The sequence below is a fragment of the Pecten maximus genome, chromosome 12 (assembly GCF_902652985.1).
Source record: "Pecten maximus chromosome 12, xPecMax1.1, whole genome shotgun sequence".
NCBI classification, from domain to species: domain Eukaryota; kingdom Metazoa; phylum Mollusca; class Bivalvia; order Pectinida; family Pectinidae; genus Pecten; species Pecten maximus.
Window position 1 is genome coordinate 8,582,347 of NC_047026.1, and position 19,697 is coordinate 8,602,043.

The 19,697-nt window shown below is 37.2% G+C and overlaps 3 protein-coding genes across 3 annotated transcripts; 1 reads left to right on the plus strand and 2 right to left on the minus strand.

Annotated features, from left to right (window-relative positions):
* Positions 1-1,269: 1,269 nt before the first annotated feature.
* Positions 1,270-7,292, minus strand: LOC117339085 (probable thiopurine S-methyltransferase). Its single transcript, XM_033900464.1, has 2 exons — positions 7,170-7,292; positions 1,270-1,967 (listed from the first exon to the last, which is right to left on the minus strand). The coding sequence occupies exon 2, from the start codon at positions 1,951-1,953 to the stop codon at positions 1,285-1,287; it is 669 nt and encodes a 222-aa protein (XP_033756355.1). The 5' UTR covers positions 1,954-1,967; positions 7,170-7,292; the 3' UTR covers positions 1,270-1,284.
* Positions 4,132-4,839, minus strand: LOC117339086 (probable thiopurine S-methyltransferase). The gene is given in 2 exon segments (XM_033900466.1): positions 4,132-4,647; positions 4,650-4,839. Coding segments are annotated over 2 exon segments (666 nt in total). The 5' UTR covers positions 4,816-4,839; the 3' UTR covers positions 4,132-4,147.
* A 3,837-nt stretch (positions 7,293-11,129) lies between the features above and the next one.
* On the plus strand, positions 11,130-19,283 carry LOC117339088. The gene is made up of 3 exons (XM_033900468.1): positions 11,130-11,346; positions 11,806-11,903; positions 18,401-19,283. Exons 2-3 carry the CDS (start codon positions 11,806-11,808, stop codon positions 19,176-19,178), a joined length of 876 nt encoding a protein of 291 aa, XP_033756359.1. The 5' UTR covers positions 11,130-11,346; the 3' UTR covers positions 19,179-19,283.
* The last annotated feature ends 414 nt before the right edge of the window (positions 19,284-19,697 follow it).

The following is a 19,697-nucleotide window of genomic DNA, read 5'->3' on the forward strand; positions in this document are numbered from 1 at the left end:
AATTGTATTCATATCGACTTTATACTACCATTTGTTAACAGTTCAATGCTTAAGTAAACCTGTTTGACAGGTCAGAGTTATTTTTTATAGTACAGTGACCATGGGATCAATGCGCACCCGCGCTTTTTAGGGTAGCGTCACTCCCGTACTAGGTACCGTTGTGAGTGGACGTGTATATGTTGCGTCTATATATTTAGCGTATCCGTGTTGTACCAATCTACATCACTGTGAGTACTTCATAATTTCTAAGTTTAATGTATATTGTGTTGTATGTAGTAATATTTGGATATGTTGAGTGTCAATTATTTCCTTTATAAATTAATTGAAATTATTTAATTATTGGTAAAGATTGTCCAGAATTTGAATTTCCCGCCATTTTGTTATTATTTATTCTGTGTGGATAAACGTTTTGATTAAACTGATAGGCGTTATGCATTTAGCCTTTTATATTAAACATTGTAGTTAGTATACGGTTCCAGTACATGTTAGTAATTATTGTTTATTTTATTATTATAGCATTTATATGCGCTGTAATATCGTACAGGTTGTCTCCCCGGGAGTCGAGCCCTCTTCGTCAAATGAAGAGGTACGTTTTTTGTATAGGGCTCCATTTATATTGTGTTGGTAGCATCATTTTTAAGAATATCCATGTACATGAGAAATTGTCATTGTTTGTATAAGCGTTACGCACTTGCTACTTTGTCAGATCTGTAATGTGCATAGTTCAGTAGTAGTTGTAACGTCATTATGATTACGCCTGGGTTAGTAGGTGTTCTTGAATCTCATTATGCTCTAAGCGTATGCTTCCGGTTGCGTCAGGTGCGTACACCTGTCGTGTTGTTGTGGGTGGATTATTCCACTATGAGATTGTAACTATTTTACTTCTTGTTGTTATTTGTTATTTTAGGGTGTTTTATGGACTAATAAACTATGAATTGGAACTCAAGCGTTGGAGTCATGGTGTAGATAACTTGACTAACAGACCCGGCTCAAAACGACCGGCTACACTAAACCAAAGTTCCCCGGGTACCCTATTATAAGACCTGAAAAATCCTAATTCGACCCGAAGTATCACTAATTACCCCAAAGAAATATAGTATTTGTACATTATACGCCTTTTTCTTGTGCATTTCGGCGTTAATTTCATTACATGTGGACACAAACACTCATATAATCATTGTTCGAACATAGATTTTATCAATAGAAATCGTGCATGTTTCTGATGTCCGAGCGAAGGAATGTCCCTGTAAGTAAAACAAGGAAAAGTTGTCAGACTTTTAGATTTTAATTAAACGTAATGGACAAAACATTGAGACCAATTAAATCCGGAACATGAAACGCGTATTCTGGAAGTTTAGTAACAGTCATCAATTTCGTAACCGTACATCCGGGCCCAAAGCCAGCCTCGAGTTCATCTGCAGTAACGTAATATGGCGGCCCCTTACCCAGATCACGTTCAACAATCTCTGCCAAATAACCCGTCTCCGAACTAATAAGAGTTCTCATTAATTCAATGTATCTTTTCCTGTCCTCGAATTCGAGAGCCTCTATTGAACCACGATCCCATACCCCGCTGAATCCACATTCAACACTAGCGGAGAAATCGAAAATATCACAACAGTAAAGTCGGATTTTATTGTCACGTGACCGGAAGAGTTTTCCTTTCACAGATGCTGCAGCTTCAACGGAATATTCAATATTTTGTTCAGCGAAGAATTCCACCAAACCCATTTCTGCGGCTTCCACCCCTACGACCTCATTACCGCGGTCAGCTAACCACTTGATATCCACAGATTTTCCACACAATGGAAGAAATATTTTATTCTGGACTGAAGGCTTGTTTACCAACACTTTGTAGTACCTAGCCAGACCCTCGTGGACATCCGACATGTGCCATGGCGTGCAGTCGCCCTCCCAGTTGTTGAGCCATCCCTGGATCTGGTCGGACGCCATTCAACAACACCTAACTGAAAACAAATTATGATAACCTATTGTAGATTAGAGCTGTGTAGAGTACATTTATATCATCTACCAAGTGTATTGTTCGGTAGCTATACTTAATCAGATTCCAAAATTGGAGGGAACCTCTCGACATTGGACCCTTAATAAAGACAAAATTATCAATATGTTCAAAATACAGCGAGATTAAAATTTTTAAGACATTGGTTAACAGAATGTCTATACACTTTTATTTCTGATCACGTGCGTCTCCAACGTGAAAATTCCAAGAAGTCGCACGGTGTACGCACGGTTATACATGGTGACTACAATGCACGTGATCTATAGATATGCTAATTTATTTGAAGTTAGCCTTAAACGCTTTGGGTTACGATTCTTAATTCAAATCTATAAGTATTATTTTGACGCCGACGACGGAAAAGTCACGCCATAGTCTTACTTTCGTGACATTTCGACTTCGTTGCAGGCAAGACAGCAAATGACAAATATACAATTTAAATGAAAACACAATGAACGTAAACATCAGGTTATTCATTTATGCAACATTTGACATGCCATGGTTCTACAAAAAAAACACTGAGATTTCATGTTATTAGAAACGTATTTATTTTCTTCAAATACACATACAAATGTATGTACATGTAGTTGATACGATAAACACTGAGGTCAAATGGAGGTCAATCTAATTTTCCTGGTAACATTTAGTTATTTTTGATACTCTAACAATATCAACGCATAATCGATTAATCAGGTCCCTATGTTTATATACATATAATGCCATCAGAATTTTTATTCTAATTGTTAAATAATTATATTTCTTAAGACACTATTCAGTTAAAATTCAATATTCTTTATTCACATGAGTAGGGCATTTTTGGCTCTAATCTTTAAGCCCTTCAGTATTGAAAAATCATTGAGGCAATGTAGTTGTCTAGTTGATACTCATAGCCCAGTGAACCATGATATTACTGAAACATATTTATCCAAATGTATATACACGCAGTATGTTACATCAAAACAAAACAAAACATTGAATGATAATAAGTGTTAACTTACAAGCTGCAATCATGTGCGATTTTCTTGTCATAATAAACTTGTCAAGTTTTATAATCACTAGTTTGTTAATATTTAATTTCAATAGGATGTTTTAACGGCATTATACATTCTTTGTCCCATAGATATAAATAGCAAATGAATAAGTAAGTGCCAGTTGCCTTCTCTGGCTCAATTTTGTTTGCATTTTTAATTTCAAACAGACTAATCAATAACAACCGATTATAATCGTATAATCGGTTACCGAGATCATCCGATTACAACCGATCATCAGTTGCCGTGTTCAACCGATTACCCAACACTAATTCAAGGTCACAGGGACCAAATGTGCTAAAATATATTCAGCACTCAGGTGACCATTAAGGCCCATAGGCCTCTTGTTATGTTTTATGATAATATCTGAAAGTATAAGGTTTTTTCTCCAAACTATTTATTTGATGTTTAAAAATGTAATTACAATCAACATGATGCGGTCTTACAAACTATATGGAAATCAGCAGCATGCTTAAATTTCAGAAATTTGATAACCCTGCAGAGTATATAATAAACATGACAAACATAAAAAAAAAAAAAAAAAAAAAAAAAAAAAAAAAAAATCAACGCAAATTCATAGAGTTGTCGATCCTATACACTCACCGACACCTCTGAAGATAATCGGAAAACGCCGTCAGTCTCCACACTTTCGGAAAACGATACAATACAATCGGAAATAGTCGGCATTTCCCGTAAACGAGAAAATACTCAATCGGGAAAGGTCGGCATTTTCCGTAAACGAGTTAATTTTTCTCGTTTACGTAAAATGTTGACTTTTACACGGTCACCATGTTTGGGATCTTTCCCCACTGGATAGACCTTTCGGTCAAATTTGACATTATTTCTCCGATTTGTTTGATTGGATTTAAACATATTGTATTGCATTTTCATAGCAAGAGGATTTGGACTTGTTCTTCGGGATGTGGAGAGTGTCCGGTATCCGATTGTCCGATTGATCTTGGTCTGGGTGTTGCTGAGCGTTATGATCGACAACTCTGAGAATAAAATGTTGCTATATGCTATGCCCAGTTTTCCACTGCAGCAAAATGGACGATTTGATGGTATAACGTTCTGTTCGTAAGTGATTTTTGTTTTGTTGTTATTATTGAAAGTTTAGGTGATAAACATTGACTCCTTTTACGTCAGGCTCGGAAAGAATTCCTTGTGGATTGTTTACCACTTCTAACAGCTTCACAACACTACAGCCTGGCCCGAATGCTGTCTCCAGGACATCAACGGGTACACAATATGGCGGACCTTTGCTCGGATCGCGATCTGGCATCTCGAGCAAGTAACCGACCCCCGGATATATCAGAGTTTTCATTAACTCGATATATCTTGTCCGGTCTGTTGATAACATAGCCTCAAAGGAGCCTCGATCCCAGATCCCACTAAATCCAGATTCTATTTCAGCGGAAAATAGAAACAAGTCACAGCAGTAATGTTTGATCTTGTTATCAGTCGACCGGTATAGTTTGTCTTTCACAGTGGGGGCGTCCTCCGAAGTGTATTCAATGTTTTGTTCAGTAAAAAAGTCTTTCACCGCTTTTTCTGATGCTTCCAAACCAACAACCTCGTTCCCGCGGTCTGCCAGCCATTTATGTCGACAGTCTTCCCACAAAGAGGTACGAAGATTTTGTTCTTTGCTATCGGTGACGTCATCAGTATTTCGGGATGTTTCTCTATGGCTTCGTGCACGTGCTGGATGTGCCATGGTATGGTATTCACCTCCCACATACCTATCCAACCTTTTATCTCATCGGCGTCCATTATACCCCGGTACGTGTTTCTGAAACCTTAAAAAAAATTATACATGCATATGATAAATAGTGTTTTAATACGATGCTACGGTTTAACGATAGCATATGATTCTCTAAACAGAGTTGTCGTTCCTTGAAATTGTAAAAGTAGATAGTATAAGGTCATCTTACTATCTCAGACTAGGGGAATTTCCCTTTAGCCTATAGTGATAGATGTTTGCTTAGAGAGCGAAAGGTCGCTAGGTCCAGCCTCAGCGCGGTCAAGGTATTTTTCATTACTCCTTCCTATTACAGATTTGATGTCGACCACTCAAAGTGTAAGCTAGAGCAAATTGGGAGGCTTTCTTAGAGTTAAAGATCCTGTGTTGTGGTTGCCTTTGGGGGAGAAGACTTTGTGAAGGAGGGAGTAGTGTAAATGTAGAGAGTATAAGGTCACCTTACTAGCTCAGACTAGTGGTAATTTCCATTTCGCCTAGTGTTAGGATGTTTGCATTGAGAGCGAAAGGTCGCTAGGTTGAACCGCAGTGCGGGCAGGGTATTTCTACTCCTTCCTCTTACACAAATAATACACTTCCTGTCGAACTTGGTACTCGCGTGTACAGGCTTAGAGTGTCGCAATCGGCTAACCTCGGCCGATTTCGGTACCCTACATCATACATCGGCTGTGTAAGATTTTTGATACGCGCTTACGCCAGACATTTGTGATGCGGCTGCCTATTCACTCAGATGTAAACATACAGGAAAAACGGAGTACAACAAAATGGCAGCCTTCAAGGATTGTTTAGTTTGCTACGAAAAATTGCCCTCTGTTTTTAGAAGATGGAATTGTGCTGAAAGAAAAACATGCTGAAACCTAGAGAGCGTCTCGGCAAAGGCAAAAGTTAGATGACTGTAGAGAGTCGGCAGAGGTGTGCCGAATGAGAGTGTCGGTGCGTAGCGAGTCGGCCGAGGTGTGCCGAGTGAGAGTCTCGGTGCACGCGAACGACAACATGCGGAACGACAACTCTAGTTAGAGGTAAAAGGTCTCGCACAAATAATTCAGCCAATCAGCTGCTGTTTCGCAAGTCCCTGAAGAAAATGTGTTTCCTGGATTTGTTGCTGTTTTCCTGAGTAAATAACATATGGAACGTGTACATTCTATATACGAGAATAAATAGTGTCTTGAGATTCGGAAAATCATAAACATACACTCCTACTAAAAATAAAACGACGAAGGATTCCAGGTTAAAAAGGCGGGAAATCTCCAGATGGGGTTTCCCAGCCTCTGTATATATCCGAGTTACTCTCTACCATTTAACCTATCCAGTAACATAATTATCCATGTATCAAAAAATATGGTGTTCCTTTGGGGTCAATATTCCAATATCGCTCCTTCGCGTTTAGGACAAAGAAGCGAAGGAGCGAAATTATGATGGCGAGGGTCCATCGGCCTTTCGCTATATCGTGTTTTCGCTCCTTCGCTTTCGTGTATTGTCACAATGAATAGGCCATATCGCCACAATTAATGAATATGTGATATCGCCACAATGAATAGGTCATATCGCCACAAAAAAATAGGTCATATCGCCACAATGAATAGGTCATATCGCCACAAAGAATATGTCATATCGCCACAAAAAAATAGGTAATATCGCCACAATTTATAGGTCATATCGCCACAAAGACTAGGTCAAATCGCCACAAAAAATAGGTCATATCGCCACAAAGAATAGGTCATATCGCCACAAAGAATACATGTCATATCGCCATGCACAATGTATAGGTCATATCGCCACAATTAATAGGTCATATCGCCACAAAGAATATGACAATAGGTCATATCGTCACAATGATGAGGTCATATCGCCACAATCAAAAGATCATATCGCCACATTGAATATGCCATATCGTCACAAACAATAGGTCATATCGCATAAAAGAATAGGTCAATAGGTCATATCACCACAATGAATAGGTCATATCGCCACTGAAATTAGTTGTTTCATCCATTCGTTATGGTGAACTCACTTTAAATGGAATCAAAACATCGTCCGCGTTACGTGGTAAAACACCGACAGCCTTTATCCGGTGTTCGATCGTAGTAATGAAGCCTTATGATTGGTCAGATAATCCATGTCTGGATCCAATCAGAACCAGGCTAGCCATGAACATTCGATTTCAATGGTGGGAACTGGATATCAATGGAATGATATGAAGTTCTCCCGGAAGTATGGATAGGATACTACATAGCCAAATACGTGTGTGTCCCGGATATCGCTTTAGGTTGAGTGTGCCAAGTATTCCACACGACACATACTGGTCGACGTCGCAGTGTTACCGCCGGTCTCATCAGCAGTATTACAATATATGGGTCTAACAACTCACCTTGTGATGATGATGATGATTTACTCAGAAGGGGCACTGACTTCCTTGGCTAGAGTATCGTATTAGGTCGATAGGTGGGTCACTGAAGCTAACCGACCGTACAGCATCATAAATAACGTACTGACAAAATATACCGACAACCACCAACAACAATATCGACACTTCAGCCAAGCATATTCTCATATACTGTTTTACATGGCCGACAGAAGACTACACTACGTATAAAAATAAATAAAATGACTTCCACGGCATAGAAATATATCAAATACAAACAAATGAAATAAGAAATAATACAAATAATAATATCGGTTAAAGTTACATAGAAAATATCCACATGAAAATAAAAGGGAGTGTGGCAGGTTATAAGTGTAACTATTGTACATATAAGTTACACGATCGCCTTCCAGCTTCGCGCCAGAGGAAATTCACCTTTAGTTCTGTCGGTAGAGCGGCGGCCCAGTAAGATAGGGGTCGCGGGTTCGATTCCCAGTGGAGGCACACTGCTCGCTCTGTGTTTCAGGAAATAACACTGGTCCTTGGGACAATCACATCTGTCCTAAATATCAGATATCTCCAATACTATTTTCTAATGAAAACTTTCCATATGATTAATTCAGTTTTCTCCAATTTACATTGTATCAAAAGTGATGTATTAACATAATCTTCCATTCAAGAGAAATCGCGATAAAAGATTTTTAATATGGCAGCCATCTTGAATTCTATATTTTTTCGCGATTTTTTTTCAGCTGGTACCATCTGTAGATCGAACAGAACTCAAATTGAAAGTCCAGTCTTTATTCAAATTTCAATTTATAAGTGTGTTAATAACTTTTTTTCCAAGATGGGATCCATGGCGGCCATTTTGAATGTCACATGAACCTGAATTTGACTGTGCATCATGACATGTTCGCCAGTGGAGATATTCTGTCTATCATGCATGTTCAGAATGAGTATGACATACAAAACTCGAATACGTACAGAACAAGTCCATACAAATTTTAACAGTATCACTTTAGCGATTCCGGGAAATAGCATATAGCAATCTTGTAATGTCAAAATTGAACATAGTGGTCAGTGGCCATCTTGAATATCTGATAATGCTCAAAATATGGCATGTACGACTAGGAAATTGACTGGCCATAATTGTAATGTCTCTGTGATGTGTTGAAAAACACAAAGAAATAAAAGAATCTGAATCTGAATGTAATTCAGGGTTGCTTTACGATACTTGATAAAGAGAATATTGACCGTGTTTGAAATACATGCCATTTCACCATCTATTACACTGTATTTAATCGGATCGAGAAAAATGTGTTTAACTAAATATTTTTATTCAATATCTCTTTGTTATTCTTCATTATAGTTCACTGTCATCGATCTTTTCCTTTTTGTTACGTTTTTACTAGTGTTATGTAATACATTATGGGCAGCATGGGTATATATATATATATATCAATATATACGTCCTTGGTCACAGTTCCAAAACCAACGATGATATATTTATGGAATATTTATGGAAATATTATATATTTAATTATAACTAAACATTTAATAAAACTGTGAGTATTTCCCAAGTGGGAGACGAGCTCCATGATTTATTTAATTGTAACGATCAACAAATACCATTAAGCAGGAAAATGTATATATATCATACTATTATGATAGACCCTGTACATTCAAGTTTAATACCCTTTTTAATTTTGTAGTAGATGATGAATTGAAATCACTTGTGAAATTAATTAAACAAATAAGTATACGACTCAACAATATTTAAGATAATCTCTTGCTTAACAAATATATCCATGTATTATATCATATGTCCTGTACAAATTTTGTATGGATGTCATTCTCTACACTTTATATGTTTATGAGGATAAAATCCTGTCATTGTATCACAGAATGAATAAAGAGTGGATGAATGAATACACTGAAATTAAGGAATTATAACGAATAAAGTGTCATGAATGAGAGCCCTCTTACAAGAGGGCACATATTTGTACGGATACTGAATCCAGGGTCCCAACCTTGGCAGTAGTCTACATGTACAATAATTTATATCTGATAAAAATGTCCCACACGTTTCAGGAGTAATTAAAATGATTTTATTTATGAAAACTCCTACGTTTACATATGTAGTTGTAATATGTTAATATTAATTCTGATTCTCCTGTTTTGATATCTTCTAACATACATGGTCATATAAAAAATAGCCCGAGTTTCCTCTTGCCCGATACCAGATTTAGACATTCTGACAGTAGTGTCTGGTTAGAATTACCAAGTCTGGTGCCAGAGCCAGGGAAAACTTGGTTTAATAAAAACACAATGTAGTAAAAAGGATGCACGCCCTATGGAAGGTTTTCTTGTGATTCTATTATCATGAGAATGAAATTTAGAAAAAAAAATGACAAAATACCTAATTACTACTTACTAAATCAAGGATTACTTGAATTACATCACGATGTTCATTGTTTAAAATTATTGGTATTTATGTATCCAAAATAATAAAAAGTTAAAGTAATCAAGTTGAATTTGTATTATCAATTATTAAAACTTTGATTATTAAAATGTATGCAATTTATATGAGAATACAGACAGTAACATTTTCCTACTACAATATACATACTAATTTTGTAATACTGAGCCTGTTGTCCAATCCTTTGCCAACACCAAATCTTGATAATATTCTATGTAAAAATATCTTGTTTTTTTACTATTTGTGTTGACAATGAAATACTTTGATATAGAAAAAACAGACATTAAAACATACGTCAACTGTACCTACTGTCTTTGTCAGGGAGGGTTTTCCTAGGCTGTGTCTATTGTCAAATTACAATGCATTCTCGTTTAGTTTAAACAGAGACCTATATACTATAGGTCTCTGGTTTAAACAGTATTTTATTTGATAATTTCCATTTAACGAAATACAACATTATTTTTAAGTACACAAAAGGAATCAGAAACAAGTGTCAAGACACCTATATTAATCTGACACCAGAGGACCATTGACTAAACACGGTTTTTATCGTCGATAAAGTTTACTATTTCTAATTGTATATAATATATAACACAATAAACATATTCTGTCACGAAAACACATTTTTGTAAAAGATATTGGATTCTCACAAATTAAAGTTATTTTGAAGATCTCTTTTTACTTATACAGCATATGAAACAAGTCGCACTCCCATTTTTCTCTCTCTCAATTGAAGTTAATACATATATTTTTTGTATCGTAGATGTGTACGCGTTAATTAGCTATGTAAGTTTGTAATTTACTTTGATGTGACTATTGTTATGTGATTCCATCTCTAACCACCTTATATATGTGATTACCAAAACAATTCCATTATAAAGTTATTTATTCAAATTTATTCAAGGTGCCCGAGCATCATAGAATATTTTCTTTCCTTCTTTGATTTAGTTTTTGTTTGTTTTTTCGTCGAAGGGGGATTCTAATGATTTTTTTTTTTTATTTCCAAACTATTTTTGCCAAAATTCAGTCATTATTTTTTAAACATTAATTATTATCACTTTTTAGTTGTAAAAAAAAGTATTCAATTTAAGTGTAGACTGTATCATAAGTTGATATTTTTTTATGTTACCGGAATCGGTTTGTGTTTTAATCCACTTGAACAATGAATCTTTGATTATAAAAACACTATTAGAACGGCATTGACACTCAGCACTGTTTGTGTAAACAGACCAGAAGCCATCTTCGGCACATTCCCTCAACGTGGTATGATTCTAGTCGAGATCTACTCACGATCAGAGATCAAAGACACAATAAAACAATAGGAGATTATCGATCTGCTGAGAAAACAATCGATCACGTCTCAATAAGCCATAAATCTACTCACCTCGACTCACGGACGATGACTCCGCCCTCCCCGGCCAATCACATGGCTTCAAATCACATCCGGAACTCTGCCGGCGCTTGGAGTTATTAAAACTACGAAGTTGTCCGAATGGTTCAGCTTGGATGTGGGCGGGATATGTGTCAACTCATTGACCAATCAAAGGACGGGAATTTTAAAACTTTGCAAAGAAATGTTTTAAAAAATGAACTTATTCCGAACTGAAGTCATAAACCAACTGATCTCCAAAAGGCAACCATAGAATCCAACTGAAGAATCCAAGACTCGTTTACAAAAATAGAAACTTCGTCACACATTGAAAGGTATGAATTTTACTTATGATAAAATTATGATATCGCGAATACAATGATGTATTTAAAAAAAAAATTAGACAAGACGATTGCTGGTGTATAATATTTTGTGTAATTTTATTCAAAACAATTCTTTAATTACGTTGCGATGTTGTACTTAAAATTCATTATATAAGTGTCTTGACACTTGTTTCTGATTCCTTTTTGTATACATATTGTCAAATAAAATACTGTTAACAAACACCGATACAGATACAACGATATCTATATATATAATGGTCCCAGACTTATAGGAATTTGAAGAAAAAAACTTGATAATTCAAACTCATATATAAACTCCCTGATTCGCGTAAATTCAACTCCCCGCATATCAACTTTATCTCTTTATCTTTAATGTCATATCTATCATTAATTATATTTTAGACTATATCAATTGATTTTATTATAACATTGTGTTTTTGTTTTATCCAGATGGCTACCTCCATGTTGAGCGGCACCACTCCCCCGATCGGACACCCTTTGGCCCCGTCACACGCGCCGTACCCCGGAACACAGACGTCCGTCACCAGGTAGGGAAATATTAGTTATAGGATAAACTATCGTTCATCCTGTGTTACCGAAATATAACAGGAGCAATGATAATTTGTCATTATTTATCAGTATGTTGTTCAAAATCTGGTTACTGATCATTTCCACTTTCCTATAATTCATATTTTATTTCATTTAATGAACTTTTTCTTAAAATCATTTACGAAACGATAACACAGAATATGATATAGCGGCGGAATTATTAAAAACAAAAACAAAAACAAACAAAATCTCGCCAATCCATCCTAATTATTAGTTTCTGCAGTTTATACAAGTCTCTGTTTCTGTAAAATTAGCAGTAAAAATAATTTATAATATTATGTTTCGAGCTTATGTATACTGCCGTTTTGAAGCTCATACTTCTATTTCAAAATTGAAAATTGAAATATGCATCTAATGATCAGATTTTGAACAACTCGACTTGTATTTTACATCTGAGTACTGGGAATGTTTTATAATTAACGTCTCAAAGAAACATTTGGTTGAGATTGATTGACAAAAAGTAATTAGATAATGTACTGAAGTATATAAACGTGATTTAATAGCATGGCATATCAGTCTGATATTTAATACAAACATTCCCAGTTTCTCTCAGATATAATCTACAGTGCCATGTATAAACACAAACAAATTAATTAGCTCGCTAGATCTATAGTGAATAGTGATATAGTGTCGTATAATACAGGTATATGTCCGATTTAGTTAGTTACTGGATTACCGCCTACATGGCTCCATCTGGTTCTAGGGGTTCTTGCTATCACATATCACGGTATATATTGAATATAATTCGTTTTTTTCTCTCCATAATTTTAGATTACTACACACAAGTATTGGAAATGTCATTAAATCTTAATGACGACATGTATATTATAAGAACTTTATATCATAAGATAGAATTTTATATAGCCAGATTAAGCGAGAACTTTGTATCGTCAGATTTAATGAGATTTGTTCTATTGTCAGATTTAGTGGGAACTTTTTTACGTTAGATTTTTTTTTTATTTTCAGATTTTTTTATTGTCAGATTTAGTGAGAAGTTGATATTGTTAGATTTAGTGAGAAGTTGACATCGTCAGATTCAGATATAATTTTTTATCGTCAAATCTAGTGAGAACCTTATATCGTCAAATCTAGTGAGAACCTTATATCGTCAGATTTAGTGAGAACCTTATATCGTCAGATTTAGTGAGAACCTGATATCGTCAGATTTAGTGAGAATTTTATATGGTCAGATTTGGTTAAAATTTTATATCGTCAGATTTAGTGAGAACCTGATATCGTCAGATTTAGTGATAATTTTATATCGTCAGATTTGGTTAAAATTTTATATCGTCAGATTTAGTGAGAATATGATATCGTCAGATTTAGTGTGAATTTTTATCGTCAGATTTAGCGTGAATTTTTATCGTCAGATTTAGTGTGAATTTTTATCGTCAGATTTAGTGTGAATTTCATATGGTCAGATTTAGTGAGAATTTGATATGGTCAGATTTAGTGAGAATTTGATATGGTCAGATTTAGTGAGAATTTCATATCGTGAGATTTAGTTGATATTTTGTCATTCCTACCGCAATACGGGTGCCTGTCTACATATCATAATTGTATGTAATTAATATTTTGACACTCCAACCGCAAGACGGGGGTCTGTCTGTTATATGTATGTAATTAACGTTTTGACATTCCAACCGCAAGACGGGGGTCTGTCTGTTACATATCATAATTGTATGTAATTAACGTTTTGACGGGGGTCTGTCAGTTACACATCGTAATTGTATGTAATTAACGTTTTGACATTCCAACCGCAAGACGGGGGTCTGTCTGTTACGTATCATAATTGTATGTAATTAATGTTTTGACGGGGGTCTGTCAGTTACATATCATAATTGTATGTAATTAACGTTTTGACATTCCAACCGCAAGACGAGGGTCTATCTGTTACATATCATAATTGTATGTAATTAACGTTTTGACATTTCAACCGCAAGACGGGGGTCTGTCAGTTACATATCATAATTGTATGTAATTAACGTTTTGACATTCCAACCGCAAGACGGGGGTCTGGTTGTTACGTATGATAATTGTATGTAATTAACGTTTTGACATTCCAACCGCAAGACGGGGGTCTGGTTGTTACGTATGATAATTGTATGTAATTAACGTTTTGACATTCCAACCGCAAGACGGGGGTCTGTCTGTTACATATCATAATTGTATGTAATTAACGTTTTGACATTCCAACCGCAAGACGGGGGTCTGGTTGTTACGTATGATAATTGTATGTAATTAACGTTTTGACATTCCAACCACAAGACGGGGGTCTGTCTGTTACATATCATAATTGTATGTAATTAACATTTTGACATTCCAACCGCAAGACGGGGGTCTGTCTGTTACATATCGTAATTGTATGTAATTAACGTTTTGACATTCCAACCGCAAGACGGGGTCTGTCTGTTACATGTATGTAATTAACGTTTTGATATTCCAACCGCAAGACGGGGGTCTGTCTGTTATATATCATAATTGTATGTAATTAACGTTTTGACATTCCAACCGCAAGACTGGGTTCTGTCTGTTACATGTATGTAATTAACGTTTTGATATTCCAACCGCAAGACGGGAGTCTGTCTGTTACATATCATAATTGTATGTAATTAACGTTTTGACATTCCAACCGCAAGACGGGGGTCTGTCTGTTACATGTATGTAATTAACGTTTTGACATTCCAACCGCAAGACGGGGGTCTAGTTGTTACGTATGATAATTGTATGTAATTAACGTTTTGACATTCCGACCACAAGACGGGGGTCTGTCTGTTACATATCATAATTGTATGTAATTAACGTTTTGACATTCCAACCGCAAGACGGGGGTCTGGTTGTTACGTATGATAATTGTATGTAATTAACGTTTTGACATTCCAACCGCAAGACGGGGGTCTGGTTGTTACATATCGTAATTGTATGTAATTAACGTTTTGACATTCCAACCGCAAGACGGGGGTCTGTCTGTTACATATCACCATTGTATGTAATTAACGTTTTGACATTCCAACCGCAAGACGGGGGTCTGTCTGTTACATACGATAATTGTATGTAATTAACGTTTTGACATTCCAACCGCAAGATGGGGGTCTGTCTGTTACATGTATGTAATTAACGTTTTGACATTCCAACCGCAAGACGGGAGTCTGTCCGTTATATATCATAATTGTATGTAATTAACGTTTTGACATTCCAACCGCAAGACGGGAGTCTGTCTGTTACATATAATGTGTAATTAACGTTTGACATTCCAACCGCAAGACGGGGGTCTGTCTGTTACATATCGTAATTGTATGTAATTAACGTTTTGACATTCCAACCGCACGACGGGGGTCTGTCTGTTACATGTATGTAATTAACGTTTTGACATTCCAACCGCAAGACGGGAGTCTGTCCGTTATATATCATAATAATATGTAATTAATGTTTTGACATCCCAACCGCAAGACGGGAGTCTGTCTGTTACATATCATCATTGTATGTAATTAATGTATTGACATCCCAACCGCAAGACGGGGGTCTGTCTGTTACATGTATGTAATTAACGTTTTGACATTTCAACCGCAAGACGGGAGTCTGTCCGTTATATATCATAATAATATGTAATTAATGTTTTGACATCCCAACCGCAAGACGGGAGTCTGTCTGTTACATATCATAATTGTATGTAATTAACGTTTTGACATTCCAACCGCAAGACGGGGGTCTGTCTGTTACATATCATAATTGTATGTAATTAACGTTTTGACATCCCAACCGCAAGACGGGAGTCTGTCTGTTACATATCATAATTGTATGTAATTAACGTTTTGACAGTCCAACCGCAAGACGGGGGTCTGTCTGTTACATATCATAATTGTATGTAATTAACGTTTTGACATTCCAACCGCAAGACGGGGGTCTGTCTGTTAAATATCATAATTGTATGTAATTAACGTTTTGACATTCCAACCGCAAGACGGGGGTCTGTCTGTTACATATCATAATTGTATGTAATTAACGTTTTGACATTCCAACCGCAAGACGGGGGTCTGTCTGTTACATATCATCATTGTATGTAATTAACGTTTTGACATTCCAACCGCAAGACGGGGTCTGTCTGTTACATATCATAATTGTATATAATTAACGTTTTGACATTCCAACCTAAAGACGGGGGTCTGTCTGTTACATATCATAATTGTATGTAATTAACGTTTTGACATTCCAACAGGAAGACGGGGGTCTGTCTGTTACATATCATAATTGTATGTCATTAACGTTTTGACATTCCAACCGCAAGATGGGGGTCTGTCTGTTACATGTATGTAATTAACGTTTTGACATTCCAACCGCAAGACGGGGGTCTGTCTGTTACATATCATAATTGTATGTAATTAACGTTTTGACATTCCAACCGCAAGACGGGGGTCTGTCTACATATCGTAATTGTATGTCATTAACGTTTTGACATTCCAACCGCAAGACGGGGGTCTGTCTGTTACGTATCATAATTGTATGTAATTAACTTTTCGACCTTCCAACCGCGAGACGGGGGTCTGTCCGTTACACATAATGTGTAATTAACGTTTTGACATTCCAACCGCAAGACGGGGGTCTCTCTGTTACATATCATAATTGTATGTAATTAACGTTTTGACATTCCAACCGCAAGACGGGAGTCTGTCTGTTACATATAATGTGTTATTAACGTTTGACATTCCAACCGCAAGATGGGGGTCTGTCTGTTACATATCATAATTGTATGTAATTAACGTTTTGACATTCCAACCGCGAGACGGGGGTCTGTCCGTTACACATAATATGTAATTAACGTTTGACATTCCAACCGCAAGACGGGGGTCTGTCTGTTACATATCATAATTGTATGTAATTAACGTTTTGACATTCCAACTGCAAGACGGGATCTGTGTGTTACATTTCATAATTGTATGTAATTAACGTTTTGACATTTCAACCGCAAGACGGGAGTCTGTCTGTTACGTATCATAATTGTATGTAATTAACGTTTTGGCATTCCAACCGCAATACGGGGGTCTGTCTGTTATATATAATATGTAATTAACGTTTTGACATTCCAACCGCAAGACGGGGGTCTCCCCGTTAGATATAATATGTAATTAACGTTTTGACATTCCAACCGCAAGACGGGAGTCTGTCTGTTACATATCATAATTGTATGTCATTAACGTTTTGACATTCCAACCGCAAGACGGGGGTCTGTCTGTTACGTATCATAATTGTATGTAATTAACGTTTTGACATTCCAACCGCAAGACGGGATTCTGTCTTTTACACATAATGTGTAATTAACGTTTTGACATTCCAACCGCAAGACGGGGGTCTGTCTGTTACATGTATGTAATTAACGTTTTGACATTCCAACCGCAAGACGGGGGTCCGTCTGTTACATATCATAATTGTATGTAATTAACGTTTGACATTCCAACCGCAAGATGGGGGTCTGTCTGTTACATATCATAATTGTATGTAATTAACGTTTTGACATTTCAACCGCGAGACGGGGGTCTGTCCGTTAGATTTAATATGTAATTAACGTTTTGACATTCCAACCGCAAGACGGGGGTCTGTCTGTTACATACGATGATTGTATGTAATTAACGTTTTGACATTCCAACCGCAAGACGGGGGTCTGTCCGTTTGATATAATATGTAATTAACGTTTTGACATTCCAACCGCAAGACGGGGGTCTGTCCGTTAGATATAATATGTAATTAACGTTTTGACATTCCAACCGCAAGACGGGGGTCTGTCCGTTACATATAATATGTAATTAACGTTTTGACATTCCAACCGCAAGACGGGGGTCTGTCCGTTAGATATAATATGTAATTAACGTTTTGACATACCAACCGCAAGACGGGGGTCTGTCTGTTACATGCGATGATTTTATGTAATTAACGTTTTGACATTCCAACCGCAAGACGGGGGTCTGTCCGTTACATATGATAATTGTATGTAATTAACGTTTCGACATTCCAACCGCAAGACGGGGGTCTGTCTGTTACATATAATATGTAATTAACGTTTTGACATTCCAACCGCAAGACGGGGGTCTGTCCGTTAGATATAATATGTAATTAACGTTTTGACATTCCAACCGCAAGACGGGGGTCTGTCTGTTACATATGATAATTGTATGTAATTAACGTTTCGACATTCAAACCGCAAGACGGGGTCTGTCTGTAAAAAATAAACTTTTAGAGGAAGGAATGTGATGGTAGCAGTTAAAAAGAATTGGTCTATCTTTCTTTAAGAACTCTTTTTTCCCAAAAGTGAACATAAAAAAAGAAGAAATCGTTTTGTTTTGGCTAAACACGATCAGTTTTTTTGTGTGTATATTGTCAAATTTATTTATTTATTTATTTATTTAGTTTATTTAGTTATTTAGTTATTTATTTATTCTTTCAGGTCTAAGGTCCAGGACAGTTCGCCACCAATTCCAAGGATGGCTCACCAAGCCTACCCATCCTACCCTGGACCCGACCCTCGTGTGTATGGTCAGTTCCCTCCTCAGATGCCTGGCTTTCCGACCAATCCTTGGTTCCCCTCATACCAGCACTCTGCCATGTTGACGACACAGCTCCCCGACCAGAGGATCCCACCGATGATGTACATGCCTCCGATGATGCCAGGGCAGGGTTTCCCATTCATGAGCAAGGACAACTTCTTCCATCGCAACACCAAGAACGAACTGAGAGCAGCTATCTTTGAAAGAGTCCTTGGTACATTTCCCAAGCTTCAGAAGATGTTGACCCAGAGCAGCAAACCCAATCTCTCAGCTCCGGAGAATTTCCCAGATTGCCGATTTGCCCACCAGCCTCGTCAAGAGACCGTGTCGCCCCCTGGTGTGTTCCTGCCAAGCCTGTCCATTGATGATGAAGATCTTGGGTATAGATTGAGCCCTATCCTGTCCCGACCGAACAATTCTCCCGCCATGGAGCTGTCTCCGTACCTCACACAACTCATTGACCAGGTGATGGACAACTCTCCGGACCTCGCTGACATCATCATGGATTCTTCCTCCTCCAGCATCGACACGCCCAACAAGTCAGACTCTTCAGACCTCAGCGGCTTCGTCCCCATCAAAGCCGAGCCCATCACTCCACCAAAGCCTTCAGAGATTTCACCACCCACCATCACCAAGACTGTCAACAGGGAATTCGTCCCCGACCAAGATCGTCTGTGAAATCTGCCAGAAAGTCTTCTCATCCAAAGCCAACCTTAGAGTGCACATGCGACGACACAGCGGAGAGAGGCCCTTTAAGTGTGAGTGGTGCAGCAAGACCTTCAACCAGCGCTCCACCCTGAGGACACACGTGAGGATACACACTGGCGAGCGACCCTACACCTGTAACATGTGCTCCAAGTCCTTCGCTGATTATTCTACATTCACCAAGCACCAGCGTACTCACACCGGAGAGAAACCATACAGCTGTAACATCTGTGGAAAGAGCTTCGCCCAGTCCGGAAACATGATTCGCCATCGACAGACCCACGACAGAATGTCTAGTGACGGTGAGGTGTCCCCCATGTAGAAAGACAATCAAATTGTGATAGTATGGCCAAAGTGTTGAATGACTCATCAAAGAGACATACTTAACTATGTAAGTCAGAACTATACAATGGAGCCGACTTCAGTATTATCTTCAATGATAACAATGCATTTCTAGTGTGTAAATATTATTTATTTATTACAAATTAGTCA